General features: G+C 41.5%; 1 protein-coding gene and 1 pseudogene across 2 annotated transcripts; both read right to left on the bottom strand.

Moving 5' to 3' along the window:
* Positions 1-927: 927 nt before the first annotated feature.
* LOC310648295 (homeobox protein Hox-B5-like) lies at positions 928-8,233 on the bottom strand (the record flags this gene model as incomplete). The annotated part of the gene is given in 3 exon segments (XM_083376062.1): positions 928-1,175; positions 7,659-8,071; positions 8,073-8,233. Coding segments are annotated over 3 exon segments (822 nt in total).
* Positions 8,234-10,996: 2,763 nt separating this feature from the next.
* LOC310648222 (homeobox protein Hox-B6-like) lies at positions 10,997-13,591 on the bottom strand (annotated as a pseudogene). Its single transcript has 2 exons — positions 13,163-13,591; positions 10,997-11,265 (listed from the first exon to the last, which is right to left on the bottom strand). The product of its transcript is annotated as a homeobox protein Hox-B6-like (transcript).
* Positions 13,592-16,289: the final 2,698 nt, after the last annotated feature.

Below are 16,289 nucleotides of genomic sequence, written 5' to 3'. Positions count from 1 at the left end.
TTTTCTTTTTCCTGCTACTGAACTGCAGAAGCCCCCATACTTGAGTAGAAGGAAAAGAGGTAGGATTCCCCACAAAGTTGTCAACTTTTAAGAACCCATCTTTCCTTCCCTGTACTAGCTTATAAACAAGCTATAACATTTAAAAAGCACACATTAAAAGACAGAAAGAAAAAAGAAAAAAAGCCTCTGGATTTTATCTTTTAAGGGGGTGATTGCAGCAAAGGACACAATGATTGAATAATAGTACCCACATCATCATTATATTTTTATTTTTATTTTTATTTTTATTTTTATTTTTATTATTATATTATTATTATTATTATTATTATTATTATTATTATTATTATTATTATTATTATTATTATTATTATTATTATTATTTATTGATCATCACACAGTCAGCCAGATGTTCAGACTGGATTTGGAATTTTTATCCATCTATCTAATCCTTCCCAAGGACCTGGGATAGGCAAATGTTGATGTTTGATGGTGTATCTTTGCAGGATGTAAGCTATTCCGAGAAAAGGTGCCTTTTGCAACTGACTGATGGTGAATTTGTCAATGTCAATGGTGTTCAAGTGATGCTCCAGTTGTTTTGGAACTGTACCTAAGGTGCCTATTACTATTGGTACTACCCTTGCTTGCCTTTGCCACAGTCTTTCTATTTCTATTTGTAGGTCTTTGTATTTTGTTGTTGTTGTTATTATTATTCAATAGATGGATATAAATGCCAAATCCAGTCCAAACAACTGCCTGACTATGCGAGGAGCCATAATATCAACAGCATGCTGAATGGAAAGTGCTTCATTTTACAGTATTTAACTAAACTTAACTAAAACAAAGCTGGCTGTTGCTTTTTGTTTGCTGGCTTGTTTTAAACTTTATTTCCTGCCCCTCCTCATTTCTTATATTCCTGGTTGATATAATTTATGGCTGAAAAGTGCTGCCACCAGATGCTAAGCTCATACTTTTGAGTTTCTCATCTTTCTTCCACTTCATTCGCCTGTTTTCGAACGAGATTTTTATCTGTCTTTCGGAGAGGCACAAAGCGTGGGCTATTTCTATTCGCCTTCTGCGTGTGAGGTAGCGGTTAAAGTGAAACTCCTTCTCCAGCTCCAAGGTCTGGTAGCTAGTATACACCGTTCGGGCTCGTTTGCCATCCGGTCCGGTCATATCTGAATGATAATAACAAGACATGGGAGAAACTGCCTTCTGTTGGCCTGGTTTCTCTTTTTAGATCACAGACACAGAAAGAGAATGAGAGACCGTGCATTCAACTGTTTCCTCCTTGGTAGCGTTAGAAACGCCCCAGGCAAAGGGCTGGGTGAAGGCAGAGGCAGAGAGTTCTGGTCACAGTCGCATTTCACCCCTGCGGACAGGGAAATGTGGGGCGGAGGAGGCAGTGGCGGTTGACAGACCCATCTGTGCACCAAGCAACATTTCTTTTTTAACCCCTCACATTTTCTTTCCCATTTCTTTCCTTGTCTCTTTCTATATATAACTTTATGGCATGATTTTTGCCATACTGATGAAAGCTCTATTTTTAAAAAACGGAGGGAACCTGGATTTTTTTTGTTTTGTTTTGAAAGAGAAGAAACATTGTCTTAAGAGTTGAATACTGTAGACAAAGAAACAGAAACTGAAAGCAAACAGAAAAGGGAATCTACAGGTGAAACTCGAAAAATTAGAATATCATGCAAAAGTTCATTTATTTCAGTAATGCAACTTAAAAGGGGAAACTAATATATGAGATAGACTCATTACATGCAAAGCAAGATAGTTCAAGCCGTGATTTGTCATAATTGTGATGATTATGGCGTACAGCTCATGAAAACCCCAAATCCACAATCTCAGAAAATTAGAATATTACATGCAATCAATAAAACAAGGAGTGTACATAAAACAATATCGGACCTCTGAAAAGTATAAGCATGCATATGTACTCAGTACTTGGTTTGGGCCCCTTTTGCAGCAATTACTGCCTCAATGCGGCGTGGCATGGAAGCTATCAGCCTGTGGCACTGCTGAGGTGTTATGGAAGACCAGGATGCCTCAATAGCGGCCTTCAGGTCTTCTGCATTTTTCGGTCTCATGTCTCTCATCTTTCTCTTGGCATTGCCCCATAGATTCTCTATGGGGTTCAGGTCAGGCGAGTTTGCTGGCCAATCAAGCACAGTAATCCCATGGTCATTGAACCAGGTTTTGGTGCTTTTGGCAGTGTGGGCAGGTGCCAGGTCCTGCTGGAAAATGAAGTCAGCATCCCCATAAAGCTCATCTGCGGAAGGAAACATGAAGTGCTCCAAAATCTCCTGGTAGACGGCTGCGTTGACCCTGGACTTAATGAAGCACAGTGGACCAACACCAGCAGATGACATGGCTCCCCAAATCAACACAGACTGTGGAAACTTCATACTGGACTTCAAGCATCTTGCAGTGTGTGCCTCTCCATTCTTCCTCCAGACTCTGGGTCCTTGGTTTCCAAATGAGATGCAAAAGTTGCTCTCATCAGAAAAGAAGACTTTGGACCACTGAGCAACAGACCAGGTCTGTTTTTCTTTAGCCCAGGTAAGACGCTTCTGACCTTGTTTGTTGTTCAGGAGCAGCTTGACAAGAGGAATACGACATTTGAAGCCCATGTCCAGGATCCGTCTGTGTGTGGTGGCTCTTGATGCACTGACTCTTGAATGGCCTTTTCCTGACAATCCTCTCCAGGCTGCGGTCATCCCTGCTGCTTGTGCACCTTTTTCTTCCACACTTTTCCCTTCCACATAACTTTCTATTAATGTGAAAAGAGCTCCTCCAAAAGTAAAAGTTTTATTTTATTTTACTTTATTTTAATTTTAACTTTTTAACCTCTTTTAATATTGTATTTTAACCTACCCCTTTTTAACTTTTTAAACCCATTTTTAACCCATTTTAACCTTTTAAACCATAGTTTTAAACTTATTTTTAAACCTGTTTTAACAAACCTGAATGGGGAAAAGAAGGAAGAGACAGCACTCTGCAGCAGAAAGTATATCCAAGCCTTTGAAGCAGCAGAAAATGGAGGATTATATTGCAAACAGACAGTCTGCTCCAGTAAGTAACTCATTCGCAGGCACCTTATCAGATAAATTTAATTTATGTGACTCATTGGAATGGGACTTACAAACCGAACTGGAGAGCAGACAGCGTGTGGAGTTGTCCTCCTCCCTCTCGGAGAATGGCTCCCCTCCTTGGAACCCGGCAACAGCCTTTTTTGCACAGGAGGGAGATGTAGCAAATTTGAAGGGGGAAAATGTGACAGACTTCCTCTCTAGACAATGTTTGCTTACAGCTCAAACTGTAAACTCAATATATGATCTCTTGTCAATTGTCATAAATAAGGTCGACTGCCTGAAAGAATCTTTTGCAAAGTTTGTTAGGAGCCACCCAAATACTGTAGAAGGACTTGGGAGGATAACCATGGACAGACATGGGATGGCTAACTCAGAAAATGAAACTAGAGAAGGACCTTGTTCTCCTCCTAAAAATTTGAACACCTACAGAGAAAACACTCAATCAGGCAAAGGTCTAAGAGATGACCAATATAACTACAGTCTGCAAACTAACCAGGTTACTTTGCAAATTTATGACAAGAGAGTAAATAGAGGGCGTTGGAGCAATAGAGAAGCTATTAGGCTGTCCCTGAGCCAGCTGCTCTGCTGTGAATTCACTCTGATAGATCTACTACATGCAGAGTGGCTGCCAGCAAGAACACAATGTATGAGAATTCTCCTATCGTTCAAGCAGCCCACAATTCCCTCCATGCTCTTCAGAATGAAGCCCTTTCTGAGCATTTTCTCAATATTTCTAATAAGGGTCTTTTGCTCAGAAAACGTGTGCCCACTCCTGAAACAGCGTCACAAAGAGGGAACTGTCACTTTAAATCTAGGCTGCAACAGCCCTCACACTACTAAGCCTGAGGCTGCTGCAACTGAACTGACCCTGAGAAAGCAAAGAAGCAATATACGAACTGTGTTACCCACAGCTGCAGGAACTGCTGAGGATGTGCCAGAGGAAATGTTGATTGACCTATTCAGTGCATTGTCAGAACCTGAGCAAGTTAACATCATTCAAAGATTGGATGACCTAAAAGAGGCACTGACAACAACTCAATCTACAGCAAAGCCTCTATTTAATTTGGCTCCACTAACCACGCAACCTTGTGACAAGATATTTAATCAACAATCTGCCTTTACCTCAACAGTAAAAAAGGTGTTGTCACACAGGCTGAGAGTGGGGTAACTACACTGACTGACCCAGCCTCTGAGAAACAACTGAAAGACAAAGGGCTTCATCACACAGTGCCCCCTAAGCTGACAAACACTAAGGACATAATCCAGCTTACATCCTCATTTGACTTAGAAGTTCCCACAACATCTTTCCACAAGATGAACCCTCAGCCATGCCCCTCCAAAAATGGACATAAATCTACATTTATAGACTTAAGCCAGAGTAACTGCCCATTGGAAAAAAATCATTCTTGGAGCAAGAGCAGAGGCACACTGGCAACCGAGATATAGAGGAGCAACAACAAGTTCTGCAACCCATGAGGAGAAATATCGAACCTCACAACAACTGTGTTTATATGGGAAGCTTAGATGATATTGACCCAGCTCCAATGTCAAGTTGACATCTGGCATTTTTACCATCTAGCCAGTCAACCAAGCCAGACCACCTTGCCTCTGAGAACCCCATACAGTTGATGACCTGGAACATAGCTGGCTGGAAAGGGATGTTTGATAGAGGACTAATGAGCTTTCTCTCTAGATTTGACGTAATAGCCTTTCAAGAAACCTGGCTAACCGAAGTGGACGAACCAGTACAATTGCCAGGCTTTCAGGGATGGGCCTCCCCAGCCCTAAAAACAAAGAACAAAGGGAGACCCTCTGGTGGGCTATGCATTCTTATAAAGCAAGAGTTGCAATGGCAGGGAGAGAAATTAAATAACACCTGCCATATACCAGATGGGTGGAAGATGGCAATAGTTGTCCCCATATATAAAAAAGGGAATAAAAAGGATCCTAGTAATTATAGGCCCATCAGCCTGATTGACATTGTAGCAAAAATATATGCTAGGTACCTTTTGAACAGAATTGAAATCTGGGTAGAGGAAAACAACATCCTCACAGAAGAACAAGCAGGTTTTAGACAAAACAGATCTACTATTGATAACTGCTTTGTCTTGAACCATCTAATTGCCAAATATGCCTATAAGAGGAGACCCGTTTGCTGCTTTTATAGAACTTACAGCAGCATTTGATATGGTAAATAGAGACGTACTATGGAGTAAATTGACATCCCTTAAAATAGAACCCAGACTCCTGGCTTTGATTAAAGCCCTTTACACAAGTACCTGTTTGAGGGTGCGGTATGGGGTTAATGGGGCCCTGACTAACAGGATTCACACAAATAAAGGGATAAGGCAAGGGTGTATCCTGGCCCCATTATTATTTAATTTATACATCAATGACTTGCCAGGGTTAATGAAGGATACCATGGTACACATGCCAATGATCCTGACCTAAACACTTACTGTATAACAGCTTGCTTTATGCTGATGATATGATTTTATTATCATACTCACAAGTAGGATTACGTAGGCTATTAAGAAGATTCAGCTCTTATTGCCAGGATAACTCCCTAATCATTAGCAAATCTAAATCGAAAATAATGGTGTTTGGAAGAAACCATCAGAGACATAAGTGGCAATTAGATGGTGAACCAATTGAGCAGGTTTGTATATTTGTATATTGAGCACCTTTGTATATTTGGGAGTAACATTTTCCAAGACTGGATCTTGGGCCTGCCATCATCAACGGAGTACATTTAGAGCAAAAGCCCGTTTGAATTTATTGCTCAAACTAAAGAACCATAGTTACCCAGGGTCCCTAGCTCCATTACTCAAGGTTTATAAGGCTAAGGTTACAACAATGCTCTTGTACAGAGCAGAAATTTGGGGTCTTTACTCAACCACAGTTTTAGAACACAGTCCCAGCATTTGAGATGTATTTTGGGTGTAGATCCAAGAACATCTGCTGCAGCAGTTAGAGCTGAATTGGGAATTCATACAATTCAGGCATTATCTAAAATTAGAGCTTATAACTACTGGTGCAAAGTTAATGAAATGGAGACTGATAGACTCCCCAAATTATGCCTACTAGAGCAAATAAAACTACAATCACAAATCTCCTGGATCACCAAACTAACAAACTTTGTAAGAAGCTGTGGCCTTCCTGTCTCTTGCGTAACAGGAGAACAATCTAAAAAAAGAGTTGCCCAAAGAATTAAGGATATAGAAGCACAAACTGATATAGCTATCCTTAGTAAGGTGGGTAACTTAATACAAATGTACTTTTCAAGTGGACAGTTATTTGAAGTTACAACTCCCAAAACATCTTAGGGAGATATTTACGAGAGTGAGATTCGAACAGCTTGATACAATGGTCAGATATGGGAGATTTCATGCTATACTGTACAAAGAGCGTCTCTGCATTTGCGGAGCGGCAGAGGTAGAGGACCTGGCTCACATCCTATTTGACTGTTGTCTGTATAAGAGGGTGAGAGACAGGTATCTTGGTCTATATACCAAACGAATGACCCATTGGGATCCCCATATCAAAATAACGTATCTTATGTCCGGTCAGAACTTGAAAATAACATTTAACGTAGCACAGTATTTAAACAAAATGATCCGGTTAAGATCTGCATATGTGGGACTGATTGGGGTAGATTGCAAGGGCGACTCCGAAATATAATGTTATCATATTTTATCTATATCTTAAATTATTGTACTTTATTACAATTTCATTTTAGATTGTATTTTATTACTATTTCATCTTAAATTGTATTTTATTTTAATCCCATTTTAAATTGTATTTTATCAAATTCCATTTTGGATTGCTTTTATCAAGTTTTGGTGACGGTTTGTTGCTGGAACTTTGCACTTTGATATGGCCCAAGGGCTAATCAATAAAGTTGTTGTTATTAATGTGCTTTGATACAGCACTTTGGGAACATCCAACTTCTTTTGCAATTACCTTTTGAGGCTTTCCCTCCTTATGGAGGGTGTCAATCATGGTTTTCTGCACAACTGTCAGGTCAGCAGTCTTCCCCATGATTGTGATTCCTACTGAACCAGACTGAGAGACCATTTAAAGGCTCAGGAACCCTTTGCAGGTGTTATGGCTTAATTAGCTGATTAGAGTGGGACACTTTGACCCTAGAATATTGTACCTTTTCACAATATTCTAATTTTCTGAGATTGTGGATTTGGGGTTTTCATGAGCTGTACGCCATAATCATCACAATTATGACAAATCACAGCTTGAACTATCTTGCTTTGCATGTAATGAGTCTATCTCATATATTAGTTTCCCCTTTTAAGTTGCATTACTGAAATAAATGAACTTTTGCACGATATTCTAATTTTTTGAGTTTCATTTGTAGAGGAGATAGGAAAGTGGTTTCAAGACGCGATTGAATTCCTTCTCTCATCGCCCAAAGCAAATATGCCCTGCCAAAATCCTGCGCCCTATAAGTACGCGTGTGCGCAGAGAGAGACAAACAGATGGACAGGCGCAGGCACGCATCCCATGGATCACCCCCAGCCAAATTAAAAAGGAGCAAGTTTGTACCGCGGCTAATATGAAGCTTTCGCATCCAGGAGAATATCTGCGGGCTTTGTCCTTCCGTGGCCGGTGTGGAGGTGGCAATCGGCTCCGTCTGAGCTCGGGCGCCGTTGCTGTTGGCTGTTCCCGAGGACGCGCTGGTTTCGTCTGTTTTGGCAAATGCGGTGGCGCTAACTGCACCGACAGAAGCTACCTGGTCGGCGGGGAAGGACCCAGCTGTCTTGCCTCCATGGCTTTCGCCACCGTCGCCGCCGCTGCTACTACTGGTGCTGCTGGTGCAAGGGAGGTATTCGGGAGAGGACAAGGAGCAGCCGAACGCCTGTCTGAACCTGCTTTCGGACGCTGCCTGGGCAGGGAAGGCGCGAGAGGTCTCCCCAACCGCTCCAATTTGGCTGGAGAAGGAGAAGGCTGATAGGCTGATCCATTCCATTGTAGTTGTATCCCCCGTAAGAGCCGGCGTGCATGTTGCCTGGATCTCTATAGGATCCGTCCATGGAACTGCCGGCCCCATAATTTAACAGCTGATAGTCTGGGGCATTAGGATAGCGTCCTGAGAACGAATTTACAAAGTAAGAACTCATTTGGGTTTGTATTTTGGAGGGCTTGATTTGTGGGGCTCGTGGTGGTTATAGCCCCCATGCTTGAGGATTTATGATGTATTAATGAATTATAGTGATGCACTGTACTTCGTTTTTGCTATGTATGAGGCCAAATATGGGGGTGGTGTGTTTGTGTGTGTGGGGGGGGGGGGTGCGTTTGAGAATCACGTGCTTTTGTTGACCAGTCGTAAATTCTCACGGATGACCTCGAGGCAATTCACGCTCTATGGTTACAAATAATGGCGATCCGGGAATCGTTAAGCCTATGTCAATGCGCGGCTTCCAAAGAGGGAGGGAGGGAGGAAGGAAGGAAAGAAGGGGGAGGAAATAGCGAGCACAGATTGCTCCTTTTTGGCCTTGTGCGCCACCTCCTGGGCAAATGAAAAATAGCCGACAGGGAGGTTACCTCACCTTTTTTTAAGTACGGTAGTAAAGCTCTCAGTTTTTGTGGCCTGACTTTTCTAGAAATAAAATATTTCCCTCCCAAACGTGTAGTTTCCATCTTTGTTTCTCTACTTTCTCTCTTTCTTCCTAAGCAGATCATGCTTTTCTAATGCAGAAAAGAAATTTTCTTGTCATAGTATATGCACCATAGAATTGTTGCTATTACTATTATGAATAATAGTTGTTTAATAGTAAATAACAATTTCAGTGCTGTTTTGCTTTGATATTAGAAAGGGATATGCACAGCAAATCTGGATGAAAATCAAGACAGTTCTCATTTCCTTTCCACATTTTTTTATTTGCATCTCCTACTTAGGTATCACTATCAGCATCAAAACTACTGCTTGGACGTTTTTTTTGCACTATCATCAAAGTATTATTCCTACTGTTCAATACCAGTGCAAACAACAGACAGGGAGATTCAGCTTATATTGACATTATCTGGTTTTTTTCAAATAATTAGCAGCATGACGAATTGTAGAAATGGCAATCTCTTGAGGCAACTGTTTCAAATAAAGGGGGTCCTCATCTTTCATTTAAATTACTAAAAATGCTTGGTAGTGGTCAATCTTATAATGATAGGCCAGATTGGTTAACACTTGGAATGCTTTTCCCCCCAGCCCTATTATGTTTTCTTTTCCATTCTTCTGCCACCTTACAAGAATTTACAAAACCCAGCTTGAAGTTCACTGAAAATTAGGAGCCATATTGAAACTGGCATATAATCATAATCACAGCTACTAAAAAGTGTAGCAATAAGAATATTCTGCAGCTGTGCAAGAGTTCTGAATAGATTATTTCATATTATTTCATCAGATCTGGGCTGATTTGAGGTGGGAAGGAAATCATGCATTTATACTTGTGCATTTGGGATGAGACAAATTCAGAAAATATAAAATAGTAAAAACAAACAAACCAGGGATAATTGTTAACAGTTTGCTAAGAGCAACAGCAAAGAATAATTAAGCTTCCTTAGGTAAGAAAGGAAGACAGAATTATATAAGAAAATAGATTTAAGGATCTCTTCTTTTTAAAATACCATTTAAATTTTATTTTAAATTTGGTTATTTAACACCTTTCTGTTAATTTTGAGCACAGAACATTCATAGTCCACAGTCTCATATTTTAGCTTAATTTTGAGATGTTAAGGATGGTTATAGGATTTTTTGAAGGGGACTGGGAGAATTTACCTAACAGGAACTTGAGTCAATGTTTGAGAAAGGCTATGAAAACATTATGTACAGTACGTTTTAGCAGATGTAGAATGGGAAAGAGAATTATGCCTGTTTCTTTTATATGTGCTATGCTCCCCACATAACGTTTTTGAGCTGTAAACAATAAAAATCCATATTAAAGTTAAATGTGAGCTCCAATATATTCTTAGTGAAAAGGTCTTTCAGTTTAGGCTGAGGAAGTGGAAGTGTGTGTGTGAATAAATCTTTCACCCTCTAACTTCTGTAATGTTTAAGGAATTGCATGCCTGTTCAGATTAAGGAAATAATGTGGGGTTTTTTTAAAGCAGGATTTTTAAATTCCTTTTTTTTCCAACCACAAACCTCATGAGGGTAGATATATTCCTCAGAAAGGATGTGGGGAGAGGGAAGACATGTCCTAAATTATGAACATAGCAAGTGTTTTTCTCAATGTATTTGTTTTTTCATGTTTTTATGGGACTTTTAAAATCTCCATAGCTAATACAAACTACAAACACAACACTGTACAAATTGTACTAAAACAGATTTTTTTCGGCAAAAACTTCAAAAATCCACCATACTTTTTAGGTTGCAACTGTTCCTTTTTAATATAATTTTGCTTAAAACAGAAAACCTTAAATGACAAAGAACCCAGGGCTTGATTAACTTATTTTTATATAACAAAGCAAACAAATAAGTAAAATTGTGCATGACACTTCTGTTTTACAAAATAAAGACAATCAGATAATACCAAACCTGACACATATTGCAGCACCTCTGCTTAAAGCATTAGCAAGAATCCTAAGGAGGGCACCCAAAGGTAAATGGGAAAAATCAACCACAAATCCATCTGTGGCAAAGTGAGGTGGCAATAAAGAAGGTGGGAAAACACATTAGATTAGAAACTTGGTTATGATACGACAAATTCAATAATCCAAGGCAAGTGAGGTTGCAAAAAGGACAACACTGCCATACAATCTCAGATAGTTTACAAAAATGTGTGTCTCAGTTGTGCCTTTTGAGGGGGGAGAGGAGGGGATGCCATTTCTGGAGCTCCCCAACTGTTGGCATTTTGTTTTCTTCCCCATTCATTTATTCATTTGGGCTCTCATTCTCTGCCCCCCCACCCCAGTTTCTCCTCTTCCTCCCTGCTTAGCTGAGTGGAGCTGAGGAGCTTGTTTTCTTTTTTCCATTTCATCCTTCAGTTCTGGAACCAGATTTTTATCTGGTGCTCTGTCAGACACAGGGCTTGAGTGATTTTGATGCCTTGGCACCTGGTCATGTAACGGTTAAAGTGGAATTCTTTCTCCAGCTCCACAGTCTGGTAGTGGGTAGAAGTCTGTCGCCCTCACCTGCCACTGGGCCCAAAGGAGGAATCTGGTGGGGATGGAGAAGAAGACAAGCATGTGCTACTGAACATTTACTAGAGTTTCACTTATGCATGTCAATGGGTATGCTACTTGCCAGAGTGCACAGTGTGCTGCTGTTGTATGTGTGTGTGCAGGGGGGAGAGAGACCCATTCCCTGCAGTAATCTCCCTTTGCAATGTTAACCAACCCTCAGTGATCAAAACCCTAACCATGTTGTGCATAATACAAGGAAAAATCAAACCCACTCCTATCTGGGTAGCTTTTCCCTTTGCACTTGGGAATACCACTTTTTCCAGAATAATCCAGCACCCCCATTTGAACTGAAAAGTTGGGGGATACACTTCCTGGATATTGTTCACCTGCTCTCTAGCTGAGTCTCACTGGGCACCCAGATAGCTCAGTTTGAAAACTTGCCACTGCACCATATGATCTCTGTTTTGTTCGTTTGTGTGTTTATATTTTTCAACAAGGGGAAGGAAAAAGTTTGGAAAAAGTTGTATGTAACTCAGAAGCTTACTTTTCTGGTTTTGTTGGGAGGGGGGAGTTAAGTGAACTACTTCCTCACCCAAAGACCCCCTCCAGCTTTCTCTCCCTGCAAACTAAAAAGTGCCCTCCTGAGCAGTGTTCACACCTACTAAAATTGCTGCCATGGGACACTTGCTTGGGAGTAAATCCCAGGCATTCCTTACCTGCTGCAGTTCAAAGGGCTGTGGGTTTCTCAAAAGCTCATGAATGGGAAGTGAATTAATATTGGGGGGGGGGTACTTAAACAAAGGAATACTTCCTTCACATAGTTGAGGATCTAGGAGCCACTGTAATGTTAATGGTGCAGAGAGTGAATACATTTTTTTAGGTACGAGTGCAATGGCAGGCTGGCAAGCTTTGTTTTGAGAGGGTTATCCATTCACTTCTTTCCCACATTTCCATTAGGAAAGAAGTACAGTCTGAAGTCAAGAATTTCTTCTACCCTATCCTCTCTTCATTCTTCTAATGGGCAGCCATCTCTGACCAAGTTTCTTTCCATTATGTGGTGCTTAGTATCCCCTCTCCTCACTTTTATTTCTATATTCTCTTCCCCACCTTCATCCCAAATTACTTTAGATTCCAGAACTTGAGCTAAACATCTTTCTACCTATCTTACCTACCTCTCTATTGATTTCCCTTAATTTCTTCTCCCTTTGGAATGTAAAATCAGCACCCCTGTACCTAGTGGAAGAGCTGTGGGTACCTCTGTATCATTCTTCAAATGTTTATGGAAATTATGGCACCTGGAGGCAGTAGTTGATCACAAAGAGGGTGGGAGAGTGAGTGAAACAAAAACTTATCTACAATTCCTCTTCAGGCAGGCATTCAATTATGCTTGAGTTTCTTTAAAAATGTAGCTCTCTCCCTTCAAATATTTAAGCCCTCCTGACATTTAACTGGCTTAGTTTGCAGACTCTTGGTTGAATTGGCACCGGGTATCAGGTGTGTGTCATTGTGGGGGGTGGGGTGTTCGAGAGAAGTTGAAATTGTGTGTGTCAGTTTGAGAACAATTGCAGTGTGTGTATGAGCATGGGCACAGATGAGTGTGAGTGCCAAAGATACCTTTCTAAATAGTTCCTAGTGAGTAACCTCTAACATTGCCTTCTACAAGACAGAACCACTCAGTCCATAAATCTGGCGGAAAGTTGACTAAAGAGAGGAACTAACTGAAGAGAAGTTCCAGTAGATAATATGACAAAACAAACAAAGCTAGGCGGTAGTCTGTTTGAAGCACAATGTAAGCAGTGCAAAAAAAGTTTGAAGGAAGTTTTTGGTTCTACTGCCTGCAGCCTCGGATTAGAAGGAAAACATTTCCTGTTCTATCTGGGTAGCCATCTGTCAATGTGATTGGGAAGAATGAGAAGGGGAAAGCAACTTACTATTGCAGGAATTAATCCTCTGCATCCAAGGGTACACTGGCGTGGAGCACACTTGATCCTCGTTGTTCCCGAAAAGGTGCTTGGTCTGTGAGCAGTCTGATTTCCGAGCTTGTTCCTGGCCCAACTGAACAGACTCGGCTCGAAAGAGAACAGTCTGTCTCTTTCTCCCTGTAAAAACCAGAAGTCCCGTAATTGCGGGTTGGACGCCGGTTGTAAGCTCCGTTAGTTTGCTGGTAGTAAGGCGCGCCCGAAGGCGCGCCCGAGTAACCTTTCTCCTGGACCCCACCGCCCCCAGTTCCATAAGTGTTGGGATAGTACCTTAAAGGATCCGTGTAGCCAGCCCATGGAATATAAGGGGAGCTGTTCCAGGAACGGTTCTTGACCCCAGGCTAAGCTCACCGGAAAAGTAGAGTTAACAAAATAACTCATTGGAAATAATAATAATAATAATAATAATAATAATAATAATAATAATAATAATAATAATAATAATAATAATAATAATAAAGAACAGCGTCTCTTTTTCCCCTTGCTCTTTATGATTGTTTTGCGTTTTGTAGCCCAAGCGGTTTAGCAGTATATGGGAGATTGGGTTTTAGCTGAAGCGGGGTGGCTGCGTGCCAACCAGGGACATAAGGGAAGAGAACCATCTGATCACGAGTTGACCAATAGCAGGAGGCGGGAGGCTGCGAAATAGCACCCTAGAGGGGTTAACTCTGCACAGGGGAAACCCCACCCACCGAACAAACCAGTGAAAGCACCTTTGCCATCAACACTATCACCTTTAAACAACAGAAATGCCCCCCCTTACACAGACACCACTCTTCCCTTTCTCCCCTGCCCCCATTTATCACATACTCATTATCTAGGAAAAGATATTTGGGAGTTTTGTTGGGAGTAATAAACATGAGAAAGGTGAACGATATGAAGAAGTCACCTTATTCTTGCTGCTACCATGGAGAGAGAGGAGAAAAGCATGGGAAATTATGAAAGCCACCAAACTTTTCAAGTTGAAAATAAGTATTTGGAGGAGGAGGATGGGAAAGTGTATTATCTCCCTCCACCCCACACACCTTTGGGCTCAATGGGGAGCCTGTACTGTACATCCAGTTTAAGCACTCAGTCGCTGGACCTGGAGAAGGGAAAAAATTCTAGCGAGTATCCCTTGGCGCACCTTCTGAGCCCGGACATTGTTCCCTAACAAGAACTTTAAACCGCTCGGGAGGTACGACCGGGAATCCATGGGAGGGGGTTACAATTTCTTCTCCCTGCCGCATCTCCAATCCCCCTACTCCCCCTTTAAATTATCTTCACGGGTCCCCCTACTCCCCCTTTAAATTATCTTCATGGGTACGTGCGTCTACCCTCGCGCGCCTATTTTATCCCTGGGATGTAATCAAGTCCTACTCGTTTAAGTTTGTGGCGCCGTTTTGGTAGTCCGAGAAACACATTGGTGCTGTTCGAGCTACAACGACATCCAGTGTAGCTTCAAAGATCGGTAACTTCTTGCGTTTTTACGTTTCAGGCCGGATCTTTGTACTGGTTAGAGTTAAAGGCAGCGGCAGGTCTGACGGCCAAGAACACCCCCCCCCCCCTTTATTGATCACAGAACGTCGGAAATTATTAAAGCAAGCAGGGAATAGTCCCGGGGTGAGAGGTGTCAGGATGGCTGATATGAGCTTTAGAGGGCGGCGGGGAAATTCCGGCTTTCTATTGCACGTTTGAGTTTGCAGTAAATTCGGGAATAAAATTAAACTTGCTCCTAGTTCGTTGGCCTGTTTTAAAACTTTTTTAAAAAGATAACTGAAGGGGCTGAAAAATCCAAAGGCTGGAGTTTGGCGTTTGACTTCCTCCTCGCCTGGCCAGTTCTCACACTTGACAGGCGAGCCTCGACCTCCAGCTATAAAATTGCCTTTGGTGCAGTTGTGGCAGATAGTTTAAGGCTGATACATATGTGCCCCTTCTTCCTCCCCCCTTCTACTTCTTTTGTATGCAAATGTGAATTCAAGGAATCTTATAAAGATGCTTTAGTTTCTTCTACAACAATGAAATAGTTCCAAATTGTAAAATGCTACGTAGTTGCCCTGCCTATCAATTTGCCATCATTCTCTCTTCCTGCCTCCTCACGTACCCATCCTTCAATCCATCCATCTATCTCATCTTTCATCTTTCCTCAAGAACACCCATTAAAGTACACTATTCTCCAAAACTTCGAAGCACCTTCATCACCAATCTGCAAACACACACACCTCTTTCCACACTCACCCCTACCCCTACTTCTCTTTGGGATTTGCCTGCACTTTGGGACAAGAGAAACTGTAACCCAAGCTACCTCTCTACCATCCCTCCATTACAGATGTGCAATCTGCTCCTAAGAATTCACCACCACACCCGCTCAATTGCTCCCAGACCGGATTTACAGGGCAATGCCATCCCTGCAAAATGATCAATGTAAATTTTATCTAAGATTATGGAACCACAAAGCATGCTGGACTGCTATCTGATTTGTTACCAGCCTTAGTTTTAATGACACAAAAACCCACAGGGTCCCAACACTACTGTGATATAACTTTTAGAATGGAAGGAAATTGCAGGCAAAGGGAGTAATTTTTGTTTGTTCCTTTTCTCTTTGTCTCTTTCACGCGCGCAGACACACACACACACACATACAGGCTGCCCTGGTCTTTGATTTGTGTTCCTGAGGATTCTCTCCCCCCCCCTTTCCTTTGTGTGTGGAGTAGATCCTAACTTTAACTTGATGTGTTTTACTGATGTGTAAAAACAGAAAATTGGGAGGAAGAAGAGTAAGAAAAGCAGACCTGAGCAACTCCCCTTCCTACAACTAATTTGAAATTCGGCACAACACTTCAGAAACAGGGAAATCTCACAGATAAGCAAGAATCTCTGAATGGACTATTTGTCCAATTAAGTGAGCAAATGTGCTACTTTCTGAACTTCTAATCTTAAGAACTGATACTGGAAATGCACAAAGTATGGATGGGTGGATGTGCAGGCATTGGTCTGGGAGAGGGTGGTTTATGAAATGGAAAATGGCTAAAGTGGAAATACATAATAAATACAATAAAATAAAATGGGAAAAGCCCAGACTTTTTCCAACCTGTTTGTG

Source organism: Vipera ursinii (genome assembly GCF_947247035.1).
Source record: "Vipera ursinii genome assembly, chromosome: W".
Classification (NCBI taxonomy): domain Eukaryota; kingdom Metazoa; phylum Chordata; class Lepidosauria; order Squamata; family Viperidae; genus Vipera; species Vipera ursinii.
Note: the sequence above shows the minus strand (reverse complement) of the source record. Positions and strands in the feature narration are given on the sequence as shown.